This window comes from Urocampus carinirostris, chromosome 2 (assembly GCF_059441175.1).
Source record: "Urocampus carinirostris isolate Australia breed hairy pipefish chromosome 2, RoL_Ucar_1.0, whole genome shotgun sequence".
Lineage (NCBI taxonomy): Eukaryota > Metazoa > Chordata > Actinopteri > Syngnathiformes > Syngnathidae > Urocampus > Urocampus carinirostris.
Window position 1 is genome coordinate 40,812,443 of NC_142350.1, and position 19,843 is coordinate 40,832,285.

The 19,843-nt window shown below is 38.0% G+C and overlaps 1 protein-coding gene across 2 annotated transcripts in view; it reads right to left on the reverse strand.

Moving 5' to 3' along the window:
- Window positions 1–12,240, reverse strand: part of znf236 (zinc finger protein 236) — a 66,345-nt gene extending 54,105 nt beyond the window's left edge. For both annotated transcript variants that reach the window (XM_088326513.1, XM_088326514.1), the window contains exons 1-7: window positions 12,168–12,240; window positions 8,693–8,826; window positions 8,365–8,529; window positions 8,113–8,291; window positions 7,264–7,394; window positions 4,626–4,798; window positions 199–321 (exon numbers count right to left, since the gene is read on the reverse strand). In XM_088326513.1, the coding sequence (XP_088182639.1) occupies window positions 199–321; window positions 4,626–4,798; window positions 7,264–7,394; window positions 8,113–8,291; window positions 8,365–8,529; window positions 8,693–8,826; window positions 12,168–12,219 (957 nt within the window). In that variant the 5' untranslated portion in view covers window positions 12,220–12,240. The remainder of the gene's footprint in view (window positions 1–198; window positions 322–4,625; window positions 4,799–7,263; window positions 7,395–8,112; window positions 8,292–8,364; window positions 8,530–8,692; window positions 8,827–12,167) is intronic.
- Between the last annotated feature and the right edge of the window lie 7,603 nt (window positions 12,241–19,843).

The following is a 19,843-nucleotide window of genomic DNA, read 5'->3' on the forward strand; positions in this document are numbered from 1 at the left end:
GAACTATGAGTGCTATTTCGTCCCAAAATAAGATGTGCCACAGTACATAGAGTGTAATTTAGTCATGAATTTTAAATTAAAACGGAAAATAGAGAGCACTGCATATTCACACCTAGGAAAGGATTTTTAAAGGAATCTAGCAGCATGGATCTTAAAAGTAGTCTTAAATGTATTTTTCTTCATAATGTGGTCCCTTACCAAAGTTGCAGAGGGTACGTCAATGACAGAGATGTGCATTTTTCCAATGTGAGCATTCAAACTGCCCAACTTCTTAAAAACACAGCTGCAGTCCATACAGGGGAACAATGGCACACCTTTTGCCTGTAACAGGAATCATACACAAGTACACATTGTTGTGAGCTTTTATATCAGTTGTGTGCAATACAATATATATTTCTGTGTCAAAACCAAGCATAAAGCTTTGAAATGGCAGAATACTTGTCATTGTGTTTGTATCTTGTATGTTTGACTATTGGGGAACTGGTCACGTCCGGCCATATAGACATACAAATACAAACCACCTTTTTCTTTTCAAAACATTTTGTGACAATATCACTTTTTTCTTTAAATACATCACTCTTTTGATTCCTAAGAGTCTGAGAAGTCAAGTAGCAAGATGCTCCCACATGTCACGAAAAGAGTATGCGGTTTGTCAGTGATGTAGAATTTTAATGTTCGTTAGACACTCAAAAAAAAACAGAAGACCTCAAATAATTTTAAACTTGTAAATAAAACAGGAAAGGACCCAAACCACAGACAAAAAATGTCAACCTGTTTTAAAAGCCTGAGCTCTTTATTTTTAGTTATTCTGTGTTACAAAAGCAGATGAGTCCTAAAGAGTGTGGAAATCAAAGAACTGCATCATGACCCGCCAATCGTAACAAAAAAATAAATAGTTTGTATTAATCAAAACAACCAACAACAGTGCGCAATAATCGTCAAAATAACAAACTGGCATCTATGCAATATCCTTTGCATCTGTCAAATATTAAAAACAGTATAAACGTATCAAGAAGATAGCTAAACATGTACAGGAAATGCAGTGGTAAAACTGAGGGCCAGCCAAGTAGCACATAGACAAATGTCTGATACTGCATTTTGGACAAGGAGAAAGGAATGGCAATTCTCCGGTTAGATCAAAGAATGATGAGAGCAGAGACAATTTGTATGTGCAGTATGAAGGAAGGCATTCTGAAATGGAAGATGAGAAAATCCAGGGATAGTGAAAATAACATGATTGAATACAAATCTTTCATTTCTATTTTTTGAAAGTATGATAAGGGCTTGAAGACAGTCGTGCATATATTTGGGAAAGGTAATTATGCCATTTAGTCATAGTGGACCTTTTCATTAACCCTCTGAGGTTTGCAATGGGGTTCTATTCATGAGTATTTTGGTTTTCTGTTTTTTTGAAACACCATCATTTTAATTTGGATTGAAATACATTAAAGTGAAAAAATATATGAAGCAAAAACGACACTTCTTTCAAAGAAGAAATAATGTACGGTAAAAAAATATGATTCCTGGTGTATGATACAATAACAACTCAAGATCATCTCAGGGGCCCAAAAAAAAACCTTGTCTGGGGCAGGATATGTTGCCGGCGGGCCTCGACTTGTACATATGTGCTGTACAGTGTCTAGGTAACTTTTAAGTAGTGTCTGTAAATTAAGTAACTTTTAGGTGGTCAAGGGTGGTGTCCATAACTTCCAAATATTCGAATTGCTGATGCCATCATCATTCTGGCTGAAATCATCTTTGCAGCCTCTGTCGAGGTAGTTGTTTTTTGTTTTTTTTTACCTAACTTTCTTAAATGCGCTCGAATAAACTTTTTTTTTCATATTTTGGGGGGATTTGAGTTGGCATTTGGACTGCATTTAAACCAGTCCTTTTCTGACTCTCACCATTTTCATCCTGCAATAAAAGAAAACCGTGTGCATGCACGTGAAATTACTCTCCCTCCGCCCCCCATTCCTCCAGCCTTATGCTTCCGTGGCTGGAACACTGAGGACAAAAGATAAAAGCAGATGGGCACGGTGAAATATTATATAGAAAGGCTCTTTAAACTAAGTTGCACATTGTTAAACATACTTAATAGGGGAAATATTTAATTGTAAACTTTTTAAGAACACCTCAAACGACGCACCCCATCTTTAAGTATCTCAGCTTTAATGAGCAGTTCAAGTATCTTCTGTTGGAAAGTAAAAGCAGTTCCTCTTTTAGTGGAGCAGAAAATTACATCTCTGTCAATTGTGCATGACGTTTTTGAAAAGAAAATGAAAATAATCGCTCGTGTGTCTAGACCGCGCAGCAGGATAATTTTGTGACATCACGAGCTGACCGACCGTTTCTTCTGTGCCTTCACCCGAGCACCGCAAAACAAAAAACTACCACGCACTTGGTTGCAGGGTTTTTTTCTTTTTACTTTTGGGAGAGGAAACGTCACGCAAATAAAGAATTTAAAAACTTCAACAGCAATAGTATAAAACTTCATTCTGTTTTTAATGTTGGACAATTTGTAAAGGAGATTTCACAGGATGCCTGTTCCTTATTTTGACTATTATTGACACATCACTGTCGCTATCGGTCTAAGATGTTTCTGTTCTTTGATACCCACATCACTTGGGCTGATATGTTGTTTTGTAACTGTGTATGTTTAATAAAAAGAGGAGGCTCTGACGAAACCTTTAGGACAGAATGGAATAATTTTGTCTGAAAGCTCCTCTCCTGGCCTGCCTCCCTTGCAAGTTCAAAAGATAAAAGAAAACAATCTATGCTAAAAACTAGGAATTATAATAATTTAAAAAAAAAAGGCTTAGAAAGAAATGACGAGGAAAACAATTAAAGCATATAAGGAAAACTGAATAGGTGGGTTTTCAGTTTGGTTTTGAAAAGGTGAAGTAAGTTTATATTAAGCATGTAAGGTGGCATTGCATTTCAGAGATGTGGGGCAGAGCAGCTGAAAGACGCAGTCTCCCATGGTAACAAGTAGGGCTGCAATAATTTGATGGATGTTGTCGACAAAAATCAAAAAATAGAAATACTCGAAAATGAACTCTATTGATGGCTACAGTCGCCAGACAGGTTTTTGGAACAGGGAGAGGCATTTCTAAATGATATAAACTATGCTGGGAGTCGTGCATGGGCAACTACTTCTCTGTCTCAAGCGGTAACATAAACATACGGATATCAGTGCCAAGTGCACGTACCAAAAACTTCTAAAGTTCGGGAGCATTACAGCCTGGACACATTTAATAACAATTTACTTGCAAAGTTTGCAAAACAAACTTTGGGTATCATAGATGTGGATCAGTGATGCATAAACATTTAAAGAGCACACCCGACAAATGACTGAAAGTGAGTCTGACTCGCCTCGGTAAGATTCAAGCAACGTCAAGCAAATACGGTTTTGATGACATGCATTGTACATTTATTCCGGGTACATTTTGCTATAAAAAACAGATTGAGCGTTATGCCAGACTGTGCCTGACAAACAAATTTGAAATTAAATGCATGCAATCATAAAAACAAAGGTCAGTTGTTAAAATCGTTAGATTTCAAACTCTTGAAAATCATTAAGTTCTTCTGTAACAGACTACTGAATATACTTCACAAAATCCATATATATTTTTTATGTACTGTTCTACTGCTGCTATTGAGCCTGCTTTTGGTTTACAGGGATACCAAATTTTTACCTGTACTTAAAGAATGAACAGAGGTTTATTAATGGTTTTTGTCTCTAGTGTACTGAGCACTACACCTGATTGGTTTTAAATAGGGCCTTTGTATTTATTTTTTGTAAAAAAAATCCACAGTATGTTCAATTAAAAGCTCCTCCAATTATGCACCAATATCTAGAAGGCTGGCATCGGTATTCGTCATGGCTCGAGATTGCGACATTTCTCTTGCAAATGTTGCAAGAATTACAGTGCGTGCGGGTGAAAAAAAAGTACTGCAGTGTGTTTCAAGCGCTTGATTTGAAAATAATCCACTTTGCTGGAACTCACATTGAGAGAGCGTTAGAGAGATCAGCACACTCTTGCTTTTAATATGATAATCCGGATACTTCCTGATTTGGTCAATAGCATAGATTCACCTGCACTTACAAGGCATACGTGTGAAAGTGTACAAATTTCACAATTCAATAACAAATAGAATTAAAATGAACCACGTCATTTGTTGCAAGGTAATCACAGAACATGTTTTTTAATGGTCATTGAAAAGCCAAACGACTTGATTCATGGCTTTAACCACAATAACTTGTCTGTAAACCTTTGTTAATTTACATATGATGGATGACCTTTTTTTTAGCCACAGTGTGTTGAAGGAAAAAAAAAGTTACAATAATATAATTAGCAAATATAGCTTTAATCACAATAAATCTTTGTTGCATAAAACAGTATGACAGTCATGCTTTACTACAACACAAACGAATAGATTACAAATATTTTTTAAAAGGTCCAAAAAATCCTGAGCAACCCTTAAAAAACTCTCCACTGGTGCTTCTACTCTCTGAGTGACTCTTTACCCAATGCGAATGCAGAACACAATGCATGACACAAATCCGTGAATCAGCGAGACCTTGAAATTTGGACCAGGTTATAGCGAGGGATTGCTATCCTTACCTCTGAGTGAACCCTCTGAACATGAGAGAGCAGGTTTCCCTTCTGCGAGAAGGAAGACGGGCAGAACATGCAGAGATGAGGCTTTTCCCCTGTATGTCTCACCATGTGAGTTTGCAGTACCACCTTCTGGTTAAAAGCCTTGTTGCAATGTGTGCACTTAAAGGGTCTTTCACCTGTGTAAAGCACAGAAAGTTGTAGCATAAGAGAAGAAGGAAAATCTATTCTTTGTATGAGATTGATTAAATAGATTATGCAAATCCTGCATATACATAAGGATCTACTGCAATTCACAGTTCAATTGAGCATTTTTCGTCTCATTATATAGTGATACTATTTTTTCTTTGTGTAGCCCTAGCATTGTTTTTAAATAGACATCTACTGTAGTAATTTTCAATTAGTATTCGTCTACACCACTCCCTGAAAGATGCCCGTTTTCCATTACACAGGGGTCTGGCTGAATCCATTTTAAAAATTGAACTTAGGTTCAAAATGTCAAACGTTTAGGCTCACAAGTCAAGTCGTTTATTTGTGACACTCTTAATCACACGGCGTCTCAAAGGGCAGCACAGACCACAGACTATTGTAAACTATAGACTATTATTATTATTACACCATCCCCTGATCTAAAACCTACTTGAGGGCAAGGAAAAACTCGAAAATATATTTAAATGCATTCAAGTATTTATATTCATTTCTACATGATTTTGGCTTCCAGGTAAAAAAAAAAAAACACAAAAACAAAATAATACATATCGACATCAGCCTTTTCACTAATCTTTCTCCGACTGAGAAGCAATATATGTTAAATCCACTTTAGGATAGGATCAACACCTTTTAGAGAGTTAGGATGTCTTCAAACAAAAAAGGTATTTGATAATGCTGTAAAATTGTAATCCAATATTTTAACTTTTACCAAAAATGAACATCAGATTTAATCAATTTTATCCGCCTCTGTGGCCATCAAGTAGGGGTCCCAAACATGCAGCACTGGGGTCACTTGCAGCCCATGGGATGATACTGTGAGGCCCTCGACTAAATATACAAGTTAAATGTTAAGAGTTTGATATGGATCCTCCCTCTGGAGAGAAGATGGTCACCACCATTGAACTGAAGCTTAAAGGAAAGTGGATTCACCTTGCATTTAACATTGGCTGAGTTTCTGCCTTTCAGCCAAGTGTGTTAAACATGTTTTATGTGCTTGAGTGTGGTTTTAAAACACAACTTTGCTGTATTTGTTCCTCATTATACATTACAGGAGTTAAATGTTCAGTTCGAGACCAGGTTCGAGACCAGGTGGAAACATGTTGGCCTGGAGAGGTTTGGGTGCCAACAGGCTGTACTTGCCCAAGACACGACACAGGAAATGGTGCCCCTACTACCATAGTGGTTAAGAGATCCAACCAACCAACCACCCATACAACTTGGAACTTTTTACTCACTCCCACCATATTCTGGCTGGTTTCATCTTTGCAGCCTCTGTCAAGCTCCTTATTTTGCGCATGCAGGTACATGCATTCCTTAAGCACACTCAAATAAATGGGTTTTGGTTGTCGTTTGGACTGTACTTGAAATAGGGCTTTACTTACTTTCACCACTTTCATGCTACCCTATCAAAAAAACAAAACAAAAAAAGGCGTGGACGTCCTTCTACCTAATGTGTTCCGAACCAAACAGCTTTGCTAAAAGTAAGATGAAAGCTTGTTCTGTGGAATTTTTTTAAACTCAGTTGTGCATTGTTAACACATACTTCATAGAGAAAATATCCTACTTTCAACTTTTTAAGAACACCTAAAACAACACAACCCACCTTTATATTATTGTGCAAGAAGCCAAGTTCAGAACAGTTCGTGTTCAGAAAAAGAAAGGTTTAAAACACACATCAGAATCTGAATTATAATAATTAATTTTTTCAAATCACATGTGTAGTTTGAGTTTTTCTTATTCGCTGTATTGATACTGATATAATACATACTGATTGATTTTTCTTCATGTCAAGTCATGATTATATGTATAGCTCTTAATCACAAAGTGTCTCAAAGGGCTAGAGCTTATTTTGTGTAGAATGAGCCCCAACCCGGACCCAAGGTTTTGTGGCCCCCAAGATAATTGAGTTTACCAACCCTGCAGTAAAGAGACAGTGTGTATTTTTTGACCACTAGTGGTCACTGTATCGAGTACTTTAAACGAGTACTAAAATGCACAAGGAAGAATACAAACTATAGAGACTCAAAGTGACCAAAATGCAGCATTTCACCTTTATTTTTTTCCCAGCCCTTCTGATGTTTTTGAGTACCCGTAGGAACTAGATGGTGGACAATTATGTCAGCTCCCTTTAGGTGAAGCCCATGTGATGTAAAATAAATGCCGTTTTCTAGACCAAAGAGAATTTTAATCAATACACAATATATGATGCATGTTTTTTTGCTTATTACAGTATTTAAACCACTGGGAGGTGCTAAATAATTCACAAAGTCCTTTTATTAATTGGGATCGGGCCAGAAAAATGTAAGGGTATGTAAATTACATATAGAAGGAGACAAAAGCAATTTCTGAAAATATATTTCTGAGCATTGCATTGATGAGCCATTTTCTATTTGAAATGCTTAACAGGAAAACATGTATTCATTGTTTCTCTTACCTGTGTGTATGCGTATGTGTCTGACAAGCTGGCTGGGCTTTTTGAATGCCTTTCCACAATGATGGCAACTATTGGTGAACCCACTCCGATCAATATTTTTCTTGTAATTTCGGGAACTGGATGACAGGGGCCTGTGAGAATGAATACAAATAGACATGTTGAGGTTTTAGAGTTGTTGCTTTTTTAAACAACTGTGTGTATAACACACACTTGTGTATAACCCGCACCCCTAATTTGGATTAAAAATCTGTCTGAAATATTCTTCATTTTTTTTCTCTGCTCAAACTAAGCAAGTGACAAACATTGAATACGTGCGGGCATGATTTAAATCATTTATTGACAATGTGAACTATGAACTAAAGGCACTGTACCTCTGACCACATTACAGAGCAGGTGCATTTAAACTGAGACTTAATGACACACAAGTTCACTTTGTCATGGTTAGTCATTTAGGTCGACATTGGACATTCATAAGTCATCAGAGAACTTCTAGAGTCAGTTGGTTGAGGTGAGAGAACAGGGGGCCAATATTTTTGCAACGCCTATTTTTTATTCTTTTCACCCTAAATATAATGTAAACTGTTAAAATCATTTGATCCCACTCAGAGATTGTGTCCCACATGTTAATGATTTTCAGAAAATATTTTTATTTGTTTAGCTTTAATTTTGAACCTGAAATGTGCCAATATGACAACAAGTTTTGGGGACATAATAGGCACTGTATATGACAAACATTTCACCAAAGGGCTTTTTGAAGGTGCGCCTTATAATCAGATGTGCCTTATAGTCTAGAAAATACTGTCATCTTTTTTACTTTTCATTGTATTTTTTTTAGTGAAGCATTCTAACCTCATTTTTATATGGCATTTCATGTGCTCCTTGAGGAGAGCTGCTGTCTTCAGGTCATTTCCGCAGGTTTTGCAAGTGTAGACCTTGACCCCAGACAATTCCTTCCGGTGATCCTCTGAGTGGAGAGAGAGCTGACTCTGAAGAACAAACTCATCTCCACATTCTGCACAGATCAAGTTCTGCGGTGCAAAATCAGTCAATGTTTACTCTTTGTGGAATAACGTTTATTACTGAGTTTGTGATTGGATTTACCTCTTCCTTTTCGTGAAGCATCGTATGCGATTTAAGACTTGCGATGCGGGAAAACTTTTTGTTGCATACAGGACAAGTAAAGTCAGAGGTTGTGTGAAGGGACTTGTGGAGTGTGAGGTTGAACTCCACATTAAATGTCTGTGGACACTGGTCACATCGATGTGGCTGGCAAGAAGATCAGGTATCCAAAATGTTGTGAGATATTTATTTATTGAATCTCTATGATGCTCATGATTTCACTGTCACATTTTATACTAGTTTTAAGGGCATCAAGGGTTAAACTGCTGGTAAATGCATCAAATGGGTGACATAATACATTAGGTCTCACCTTGTCATTGATCTCATGCTCACGAAGATGTTTTTGCAGCTGGCTGTCAGTGGTAAATATCTGAGAACATATAGTGCACTTCCTGTCCTTGAACTCTCCATCATTGAAACCATCCACCTTATTTTCATTAACATCTGCATACAAAATGAAGGACAGAACACACCACTTTAATCAGTGCAGTTATTTTTAATTTGAAAGAAAAATGATTTGACATTATAGATGGAATAGAGCAGGCAAGTCAAACTCAGTCTGATACAGGGGCTGGATCCAGACTTTCTGTTGTCGGGTGGGCCAGACCAGTTTAAAAGAAAAAAGTTATTTCCAAATATTTACCTTTTTTTCTTTAGTATGCTTCATCATTTAGCATACATTAGTAGCCTACTCTACAAATTATAAGCACAGATGATAAGGGATCTTTTAATCACAAACAATGGGTGGAAACAAAATAATTTTTGGAATTGAATTTTTCAACAATTTGTTTATTTTAACAGTTGAGTAAATACAGCATTACAAATGAACCAACCCACCACAAACATCACAAACATACTCAAGTGGGAGCTATAAATAAAAATATGCTTGCCTAATTTGTCATACGGGTTTGAAATACATTTGAGAAAGGAATAAAAAATAGGAGTTTTGACAGTGAACGGGCAATAGCATCATATCAAACTACTAGGCTGAGCCTACCGAAGCTGAAAAAATAATGCACAATATTGTCTTTAACATGAAACCAGACTGGAGCACCCTTTACTGCCGTCTAGCGGTAGGAAAGAACGTTTGGTTTGTATCTATTTTTTTAAAAAGTATTTTTTGGGTTAATTAATTACCTACAGACTTGCTTATTATGACATACTCAGAAATTTATGTTGAGCCAGATGAAATCAGGCAACAGGCCGGATCAAGCCCACGAGCTGTATTGCTGGCCTGGCTGGAATACAGCATATGTGAGCTGGGTTTTAAACCACCAAAAGGTTTTATGGTCTTACATAAAGTAGTCACTATACAGGATGTACAATATTCAATTACTACTTTCTCTATATAGTATATAAGCATTTAAGCAATTTCAGTGCACAATATGCCATTTGAAATTTAACTTTTTTCTGGACTGGAGACTGTCAAACCATTCCTTTTGAAGGGATTTAACCCACTGTCATGTGGCAAGTATCGGTAAATGTATGATGCAGAGTAAAATATTATTTTGTAATCTTATACACGGTCTTATTTGAAATATTAAATATTACATTGATCAGATTTGGATATTTTCTAAATAGAGTAGAAGTTAATAGAAAATGAGGGAACATTTGGTTAAAATATTAAATACTTGATGCTGTACTTGGTGGATTTGTTGTGAGTGCAAATCTCTGCTCAAAAAAACATTTATCTCATCACATCTCATTCGCCGTACCACTTATCCTATTTAGGGTCGCGGGGGGGCTGGAGCCCATCTCAGCCATCTCCAGGCAGTGGAAACATATTGTTTTATAAAATAAAGGATTATGCATTAACTTGAATTACCTGACTTATTGAGAGCAGAAGCTAAAAGTAGCATACGAATCAAACTAAATAATTATTTGCCGATGCGTTCATCAACTACGACAGTTAGTATTTACATTTTAAAGAATGTAATATTCCTGTTCATGCTTTACCTGACTAATTTCCAGTGATGTCGCATACAAATTAAAATAATTTGTTTATGTATATTTCAACAAGTGCCATGCAACTGACTGGCAACCAGTTCAGAGTTTCACCTGCCCATCGCCCGAAAACAGCTGAGATGGGCTCCAGAACCCCCTACTGTGGATAAGCGGTGCAGATAATGGATGGTAGGATATTTCAACAATGACAGTGATACATACTGTACCTGTCAACAAATACCCTTTCCTTGTACCTTTTTTCCATCATTTCAAATTGTGTATGCAGTATAACAATTTCTTTATGTGTTGATAATGTTCAGGGTTGGGTAGGGTTACTTTAACTTGATTACTTTCAATTACTTTTGGATTACTCCAATACCAAATATGCTAATAAAAGACAAAAGAATCAAAATATGAATAAAATTACTCAATTTTGTGCAGGCTCGGGGAGTAACGGAATACATGGAACGGCAAAAATGATGTTGGCAAGCTGTTTGGATTTATTTTCATTTTGATTCTGTCAAATCTTATGTTAGTTTTACCGGAGATTAAAGACAGGAGAGAAAGCTTACCACGTGTTGTGAATCACAATTTTATTCATATTTAGTTTCTTTTGTCTTTTATTAGCATATTTGGTATTTGAGTAATCCAAAAGTAATTGAAAGTAATCAAGTTAAAGTAACCCTACCAGACCCTGATAATGTTTATCATCGCCCAGCAAGAGGAATTGCCATAATCAAAAAGGGAAGCAATTGGCTTAGAATGACAAGTATGGGGGTAGTTTCTACGTTTTAAGAAGCGGTGATATTCCCATCCAAATACATTGTGATGGTCTTTACATTTGCATTTGAACACAATCAGAAGTTGGTCCCATATTTAATTTTTAAGGAGCGTAATATTCCCGTCTATTGATTCAATTACCTGACTCATTTTCCCCGACGTTCAGCTGATAGCAGAAACTCAAAGTAGCATACAAATCGAACTAAGAATCCGTGCATTTATCAAGAATGACGGAGAAGGTGTCAATATTTCAAGGAGCGTTATCCTATAGGTTGCATTGCATCACATTAATTGTCCATCGAATCCGAACATTTATCTAATTGTTGCAATTGGGATGGTCGTGTAAGGTGTAAGTTACAAAATGTTTACAGACTCATATAAACAAAATCATAAGTTTATCCCGTTAACAGTTGTGTGTAAAAAACATCAATATCCAATTCGTCAACTAATGTTTTGGGATTAGATACGATCGGGATGTGACAGTTTGTAATAAATTGTCACTGATAAGAGCGTAGTGAACATTGTTTACAACGAGATTAGACATGGCACTCTAGAGTAAATAGTTATTTAGGAACGCACGGATGGTTTGGTTTCTCAAAAACATTGATAAACCATTTGTACTGTATATCGCCGGGTCTCGTAGTAGTTTGACAACATTGGAACAATAAGCGCTCCATTTGAGCGAGTTAGCGGCTAAGCTATATGTAGCGACGAAGGAGTTAGCAAAACATGCTAACAGGAAAATATTGGTAAACTCCGCTAGCGCATAAACCGCATAAGGGGAATAACAGCGATCAGAAGACCGTAGTTCTCTCTCGTGCGGCCAATTTCGACTGACAGCCAGCGAGTTCAGCCACCGAAATACTATTAATATCATTCCGCCTCAATCACTCCTTCGCCGCACAAAGCAAACCCCACTCTCAATTCTATATCCGGGGACTATATACACTCCACATAAGTCTTACTTCACACGGCACAGAAGTGTTTTTTTAAAAATCGATGGCTTCTTTGGGCAGTCTAAATTCTCTATTTTTTATTCGCTGCGTTTTGGTACTTATTACCTGTTTCGTCGTTGCTTTTAACTCTCAGTTTGCGAGGCCGGCCCCGCGGCATAGTTCCAGTTCTCTGAGTGGGTGTGCTAGGAACAATTTGCTTTTCAAAATGGCGTCTCTGTCATCTAGAAGATGTACAAGGGGGACATCTACTGTTTGGCCTTCTGTAATGCGTCTACAGGTGGGCTTCTCTCCCCTAAACGCAAATACTAAGTCAAATACCAAGATACGAATAAACTTCCGTACGTTAGATTATTCATGTTAGGTTTAAAACGATAGACAGATAGATATTTTAGCTCAGGGGCCACATAGTAGAAAAAAAAACATTCTTAGGGGGCTTGGCAAGTATGACTAGCATTAAAAAGTGTGCTCTAGCTGGAGTGTCTCGGAGACTCACAATTTAATTTTGCTTCAAGGGTGGAAGATTTGATTATAAACAATTATTAAGTGTCAATATTTTTCCTCCACTAAAATTGAATCTCTTGTAATTTTCAATAAGAATAAATAAAAACAACGATGGAATTAATTTAGACTATGGTATATTTAACTTGGGGAAAGTCATGCAGACTGGAAAGTGACAAAATAGCAAACACTATTTGAAAGGATTGATTTAATGATTTAAAAGTCTTTCTGCTTTTTGTTTTTATTTTTTTCATGAAAATGTTCACCCGAATATGGCAACTTTGCTGTTAGATATCATATCTATTAGATAAGGGAGCTAAAGCTTCTTAAAACTTCTGCAGACACCCTGTATTAATTTTACTTAATAATGTTTTAAACGGCGAGTCCGTGACTTTTTTTTTTTAAAGTAAAATAACATCAGGGTGGGTTTCCTCAATGGTCTCTGGTTGATTAACTGTAGTCTGCAAATACATCTACTGTGGGTGCTTTGCGGGTGGCACCTGGCCTTGCCAATATCCAGTGGACATATTTAAAAGTGCAAATCATTGTTTGACTTTCCAACTCATTTTTGTCTCGTCTAATTGAATTTGACATCCCTGCTCTATCAGAATCCCCAAACATCTGATTTCATTTTGAATGGGCCCTGAAATACTTTGGGTAACATGGTTAAAAGAACACCAGTTTAGTTAAATTTGACATGTTTCTAGAGACAGCCTGGTGCAACCTGGACACATTGTCAGTGACTCTCCCAGGGTCATCGGGTGTTTCGGATCAGCTGAGGGTGATCAATCCCACGACTTGTGTCCAGATACGGCACTTCACCACAAGCCCCCAAAACCAGAGGGAGCGTGAAGCCTTCTCAGCTGCTGCCATGATGTTGTTGATGGCTCTTCGCCTATGCAGTCCACAAATACCAAGTAGCCCGAGGACAAAGTGTAAGGACCTGCCTGCAAAGCCCCTCCAGCCCACCCCACCTCAATAGGCTCGCAACAGGCCCTCCGCCCATTCCTCCGACATTTTGCAACGAGTGTGGCATACTTTGCCCTTTCCCTCTCCTGCGCTTCATCCATCTGGTCCTCCCAGGGGACCGTCAGCTCAAGGAGCACAACTTGATTGCTGGCTCCAGAAATCGTCACCATGTGGCCCCAGTGTTGTAGCTGCAAGGATGTCTGGGAATCGCAACTGCTTACCTTTGTCCACCAGGAGCTGCAAGTCCCTTGCAGTTGTGAGCAGGCCCCCATGGGTATTCTTAGAGGGTTGAGATTTCTCTCCTGGTTGGGCAAAGGAGATTGTGCTCCGGATTTGATGTTGCTTCTTTCTGGTGTTGATTTTGATGACCCAATATGGCAAAAAACACTTTACTTCTGTATGTGTGGCCAGAAGTTCTATATTTTAATTTAGTGCGATTACCCCTTGACGGGAAGATGTTTTTTAAGCTTTAAATGTGGGTAATTGGACACAATACGTTTGATTCAAATTGTCAATTATTTATCTGTGAAAAAAAGTTTAGACTTACCAAACACATCCAGGTATCTTTCGTAAATCTTTGAACCCACGGCTTGGAGACCCTTAACCTTTTAGCGTTCATGAAAAGCCTGTCTACCTCAATGAGCAAACCTGCAACCTCAATATCTTACATGGTATTCTAAGTGATCCTAAAAAAAACCTTTCAAACTAAACTGGTCTAATTTCAACCCTTTTTCTTCGAGCGGGGATTCGTTACTTTCTTTAATTTTTACTTGGGGGCCCAACTTTGCAATAGAAAGTAGATCTGGGTTCATTCAGTCAGCCCGTCAGCTCAGATTCTTAAATTGCCTTCTCAGTGTTTGTAAATCAAGGTTAGGTGTGGGTAACATAGCCAGTGGTGCCACCAGCGTGCTGCCATGGGTGCTCACGCCCCCTCTCCCCCACCCCCCATAGATTTATTGTCCACCCCTCTTGCAGGTATATGGTTAAAGTGTTGTAGCATCAGTTATGCATTTCATTCCAAATGCACAGCCAGGCAAGCCGTTGGAACTCACAATGTTGACTGGAAAGTTATGGACTATGCTTATTAAATCTTTAGTACCATCATACATTACACAATCCAAAAGTAATTGAAAGTAATCAAGTTAAAGTAACCCTACCCAACCCTGTACCTTGGTTTACAATTTTTTACAAACAACACTATTTTGAAGGTTGTTCGATTGTCATAAGTTATCAACTGTTTTGGGGGCACAAATGGTCACGAATGCTTAATTTAGTGCTTTAAAATTCTTCCCAAAAAACATTTCAGCAATTATAAAAAAATGAGCAAATTCAACTTTTAAATTAACCACGAGTTCAGCCAAACATCACTCTGAATACTCACAAGGAGACAGGTGACAGCTTATCATGACCTTGTAAAATGACCCTGTTCTCCGAGATTTCACATTCTGCCGTTGTGTCTTCTCCCAGGTGCGGCATGATTTCCCACTGACTTGTCAGGGGCCACACTCCAGCTCAACAAAACCAATCGTTCGGTGGCATCATGAAAACCCAATGTGACAGCCACGGTCACCAGGGGCCGCTCCCCATGTGACCGTCCCCACAGAGGAGGAGCGATAAGGTAAAGTCTTATATGCTTATGTTTTTAGCTTTACTGGGTTGTGTGAAATTTCAGAATAGAAAGGAGTAGCGTTGCAAAGGAACACATTCCAGGAACACAATTACATTTTTTGGTAACGAGTAGTGTAACGTGTTGTTCATAAAACTTTGTAACTCAACTGTCGTTACTGCATTACTCCGCTACTTTATGAATATTGTAGTGTCCTCTGCTTAATGAGTACTTTTGCGTCAGTTATATTTTCACACTATATGTACCTACATAATACAACTGAATCCAGTCATGGTAGCTCCGTCTCAAGCACGGAGTACAAGTTCGCTAATTTTCTCCTTAAGTAGACATCCGTCCTGACATATATACAGTATTCCCTTTCTGAAGAGGCTTTCTATCGGAAGAGGCTTTCTATCGACAGCAATTTTGGACTTCTCCACCCCTAAACTTGATCGGAGCCGCATGCGGCTCTTCAGCCCCCTGGTATTTTTTAAGAAATGTTTGATAATGGAAAATGTTATCGTTTCTGTGGGAGAACAACAGGACAGAAATATTCTTTACGTTTTCCAATGAATATCAATGGATACAGTATTGGTTTCCTTTGTATAAGGCTTTAAATTATTGTGGCTACAGACATTTTTTCTTTATATCTCGGTCCAACATGGCTTTTTCATCATATTGGGTTGCCGACTGCTGCCTTCACTAAGGTAGAAGCCGTTTTCCATAACGTTCACGTCTTCGCGACAAAATATAATCTGAAGTACAAACATAGTGTCCTGAAATCATTTTTGCCTCTTAGTGCAATAAAGACAGAAACATTATTTTTTTTAAATTATAATTTCACATCAGGGCAGCACGGCGGCGCAGTGGTTGGCGGCTGTGCGGCACAGTTCTGAGGTCATGAGATCGAACCTCCTGCATGGAGTTTGCATGTTCTCCTTGTGCTTGCGTGGGTGTCCTCCCATATTCCAAAGAAATGCATATCAGGTTAATTGGTTGGTCCAAATTGTCCCTAGGTGTGAATGAGTGAGCCAATTGTCTGTCCATGTGTGCTCTGTGACTGGCTGGCAACCAGTTGAGGGTGTCCCCTGCCCACAGCCCGAAGATAACTGGGATGGGCTCCAGCACCCCCGCGACCCTACTGAGGATAAGCGGTGCAGATAATGGATGGATGGATAATTTCACTGTACAAAAGTTATTTCCGTAAAAAAATAATGTACTTTTCTTTGTTAAACAAATGTTTGAACCTGTAAAATTTGGTTTGCTCTTTGGTCTCAATGTATAAAGGAGTATTTGATTAATAAATAAACAGAGGTATCTACGTAGCTGGTTTTGACTTGGAAATGAAAAGGACATTGTGTGATTTTTAAATTGTTTCTTTTGCAAATCTTTGTGGAGAACTTGGTCAATACCGATAGTTCATCTCAATACTTGTGTACCCCTTCGATGGCAATAACAGGGGCCAAACGTTTTCTGTAACTCTTCATAAGCTTTTCACACACTGTTGTTGGTATTTTGGGCCATTCCTCCATGAAGATCTCCTCTAAAGCAGTGATGTTTTGGGACTGTCGTGCAACATGGACTTCAACTCCCTCCACAGATTTTCTATGAGGTTGAAATCTAGACACTGCCTCGGACATTCCAGGACCTCGAAATGCTTCTTTCGAAGCCACTCCTTTGTTGCCCTTGCTGAGTGTTAGGGATCATTCCCATGCAGAAAGACCCAGCCACGTCTCATCTTTAATGCCATTGCTGATGGAAGGATTTTTTTTTTGCTTAAAATCACTGCATACATGCCCCAATTATTGTTTCCTTTACACAAATCATTCGTCCAAGTCCTTTTGCAGGAAAACGGCCAGGAAATCAATATCAATATACAAGATAAGTTTAGCTGATACCTATTTCATGTATTTTCTGAAAAATTATCATTTATGATTGTAAGAAGGGCTCTATAGGTCACTGAATCAGTTTTGGCTCAAATAACTGGTATCAGTACTCGCTTATTCATTGAGGAAGATTGATACAAATTATTGTGTCGAGCTGTTGCCCACTTGATTTATTTTTGGAGGATTTCACATTTTTGTTTGTAAAAAGGCCACTAGAAGGCACTCAAAATCCCCATCGGTGCGTGCTCATTCACAGGTAAAAATGAAGCAAGCTATCATGTCGAGCAGATACCTACTTGATTTATATTAATGTGTTAGGTACTCAAAAATTAAAAAATGCTTCAATAATAGTTTATTTTTAGACTGAGTACAATAATAAGTTGCGAATTTCTCATTCCTGGTTGGAAAATAGCCACTAGGGGGCACTAGAAATCAGTACAGTATTGCTACCTATTACTGGTATCGGTACTCGCTTGTTCATTGTCAAGTCTAGTCATGTTTATTTGTATAGCCCTTAATCACAAGGAGTCAAAGGGTTGAACAGAACATAAATTATTGCAAACCACAGACTATTATTACGCCATCCCCGGATCCAAAACCTATACGAGGGCAAGGAAAAACTCAAAAACCTCAACATGAGGAAAATGAAGAAACCTTGCGAAGGGACCGCACATGAGGTAATCCCCCTTCCAGGATGACCAGGCTGCAATGGATGTTGCAATAGGTTAACACTGAAGGGACTGCACATGAGGTAATCCCCCTTCCAGGATGACCAGGCTGCAATGGATGTTGCAATAGGTTAACACTGATACAAGTTAATGTGTTAAGCTGATACCTACTTGATTTAATTTTGGACAATACATTATTCCTGATTGTAAAACATCCACTTGAGGGTACCAAAAATCATTGTCTGTATCAATGACTGGTATTGGTACCCACTCATTCAGAGGTTAAACTGATGCAAATTAGCAAGTCAAGCTGATACCTATAATTTCGGGATATTTTCTCATTCTTGGTTGTAAAATGGACACTAGAAAGCACTGGGAATCAATATCAGTACATGTCCAGGTATAGTTTAAAACAAACAAGTTGCCGTTTTATTTTTCAGTGTCCGGTACTCATTTGGGTTGATACCATCCACCAATACTTGAGGCTTTAAAAATTACGAGTTAATCTTCCTTGCCACGAGTTGGCATATCCTGTGGCAATTTATCACGTGAGCCAAGATGTTTAAAGATGTTCCACTCTTGGTCTACATTATATATATATTTTTTTTTATTGTGTATTGCTAATTTATTTCGGCAGATACAAATAAATAAAATACATTTTTTTTCTCTCCTTGCCCGGCCCCTCTGCTAAATGTTTGAACCCTATGCGGCCCGTGTCTGAAAAACTTGAACCACCCCTGCCTTAGCCTCTCATCAAAGGGTAGAGACAAGAAATGGCAGTGGTGAGCCATCAGGACCAGCAAGGCCTTCTCTACTGGCCTAAAAAATATTGAAATAATGTGATGTTATGATATTTTCTCCAACAATACTTATTAAATAATTCCAAATCGTCTGTCAGCTTCCTTTTTTTTCTCCACTGACTGTGCTGCTTTTAGATATGTGCTTTCATATTTAAGCATTGAACCAATCACATTTCAGCTATTATTTGCTACCAGGCTCAGATATCTGCCTGGAGGCCTTAACAAAGACTTCTGAAGGCCATGATACATAACGTCAGTGTTTGATAAAGCTGTTAGTTTAGCCAATCGGATTCAGAGTTGGCGAGTCAGTGCCTGCAAGCGGGCCCTGGAAACGTTACCGGTTTCACAAACTATGATGGGCTAGGGGGCTTTAATGGAAGTATCGCAACAAAAATGTGAAGAAAAAAATTCCGTGTCCACTGCTTCTGTTAAAGGTCCATTTTCAGCCCTAAATCAAATAAAAACCTATGCCAGAAGTATGACAGGACAGGTTTGACTTTTAGAATTTGCCTCAATTGAGCTTATTATTAATGCATCTTATTTATGTCACAGCAGTAGCTACCAAAACATTTTATGGCTTTTAAATAGTTATTGAGGGTTATATTGATTCAGCCTACTAAAGGCCTGGGTGTAAAATGCACTGCCCGCCACTGCAAAATTGTGTTAGAAAAAAGAAACAAGAAAAACCAAGTTCCATACATAATGCAAACTAAAGGAAAGACACTCATACAAAGCTCAATACAGCAAGCAAGGGTTGAAAGATAAAATAGCAATGCATGAGTGTTTTCTAATCAATAATGCATGCCTGTCCATCTTCAGTGAAGGGAAAGCCCATCCAAACACTAGAGGCATCAGCACTTTTCATTCTCTCGTACTGAAGGTCAACGTATGAGCATCCGAATTGTAATGCTACTTCACGCATGCAACTGGGAAAGCATGTACACATTTGAAATATAACGTACTGTAACTTCTGTATTACAGAGCACACCTGATCAAATGCTGCATGCTCAAATTTAATCTATGTTATTTTGTTTAAAATTGTTTGAGACTGTAAATATATGAACCAATGACCAAAGTTGAGAATTTACATTTGCTAAACATGTATTTGTAACTAAGCTTGCATTGCATTGTCCTTGACAAATAACCTAATAAATGAATGCCAGAATTCATAAACATTTATGTTTCTAACAAAACTCATCTTTCAAATTTGAATACAGGTAAAAATGTGCTGCCTGACATGAAAAACTGTGACACTTTTCATTAATAGTGTGCAATTACTAAAACCATAACAAAACTCTTATTAACATAACAATAGGGATGATGCTAGAAGCTCAAACAAAGACATTAGTGTGTC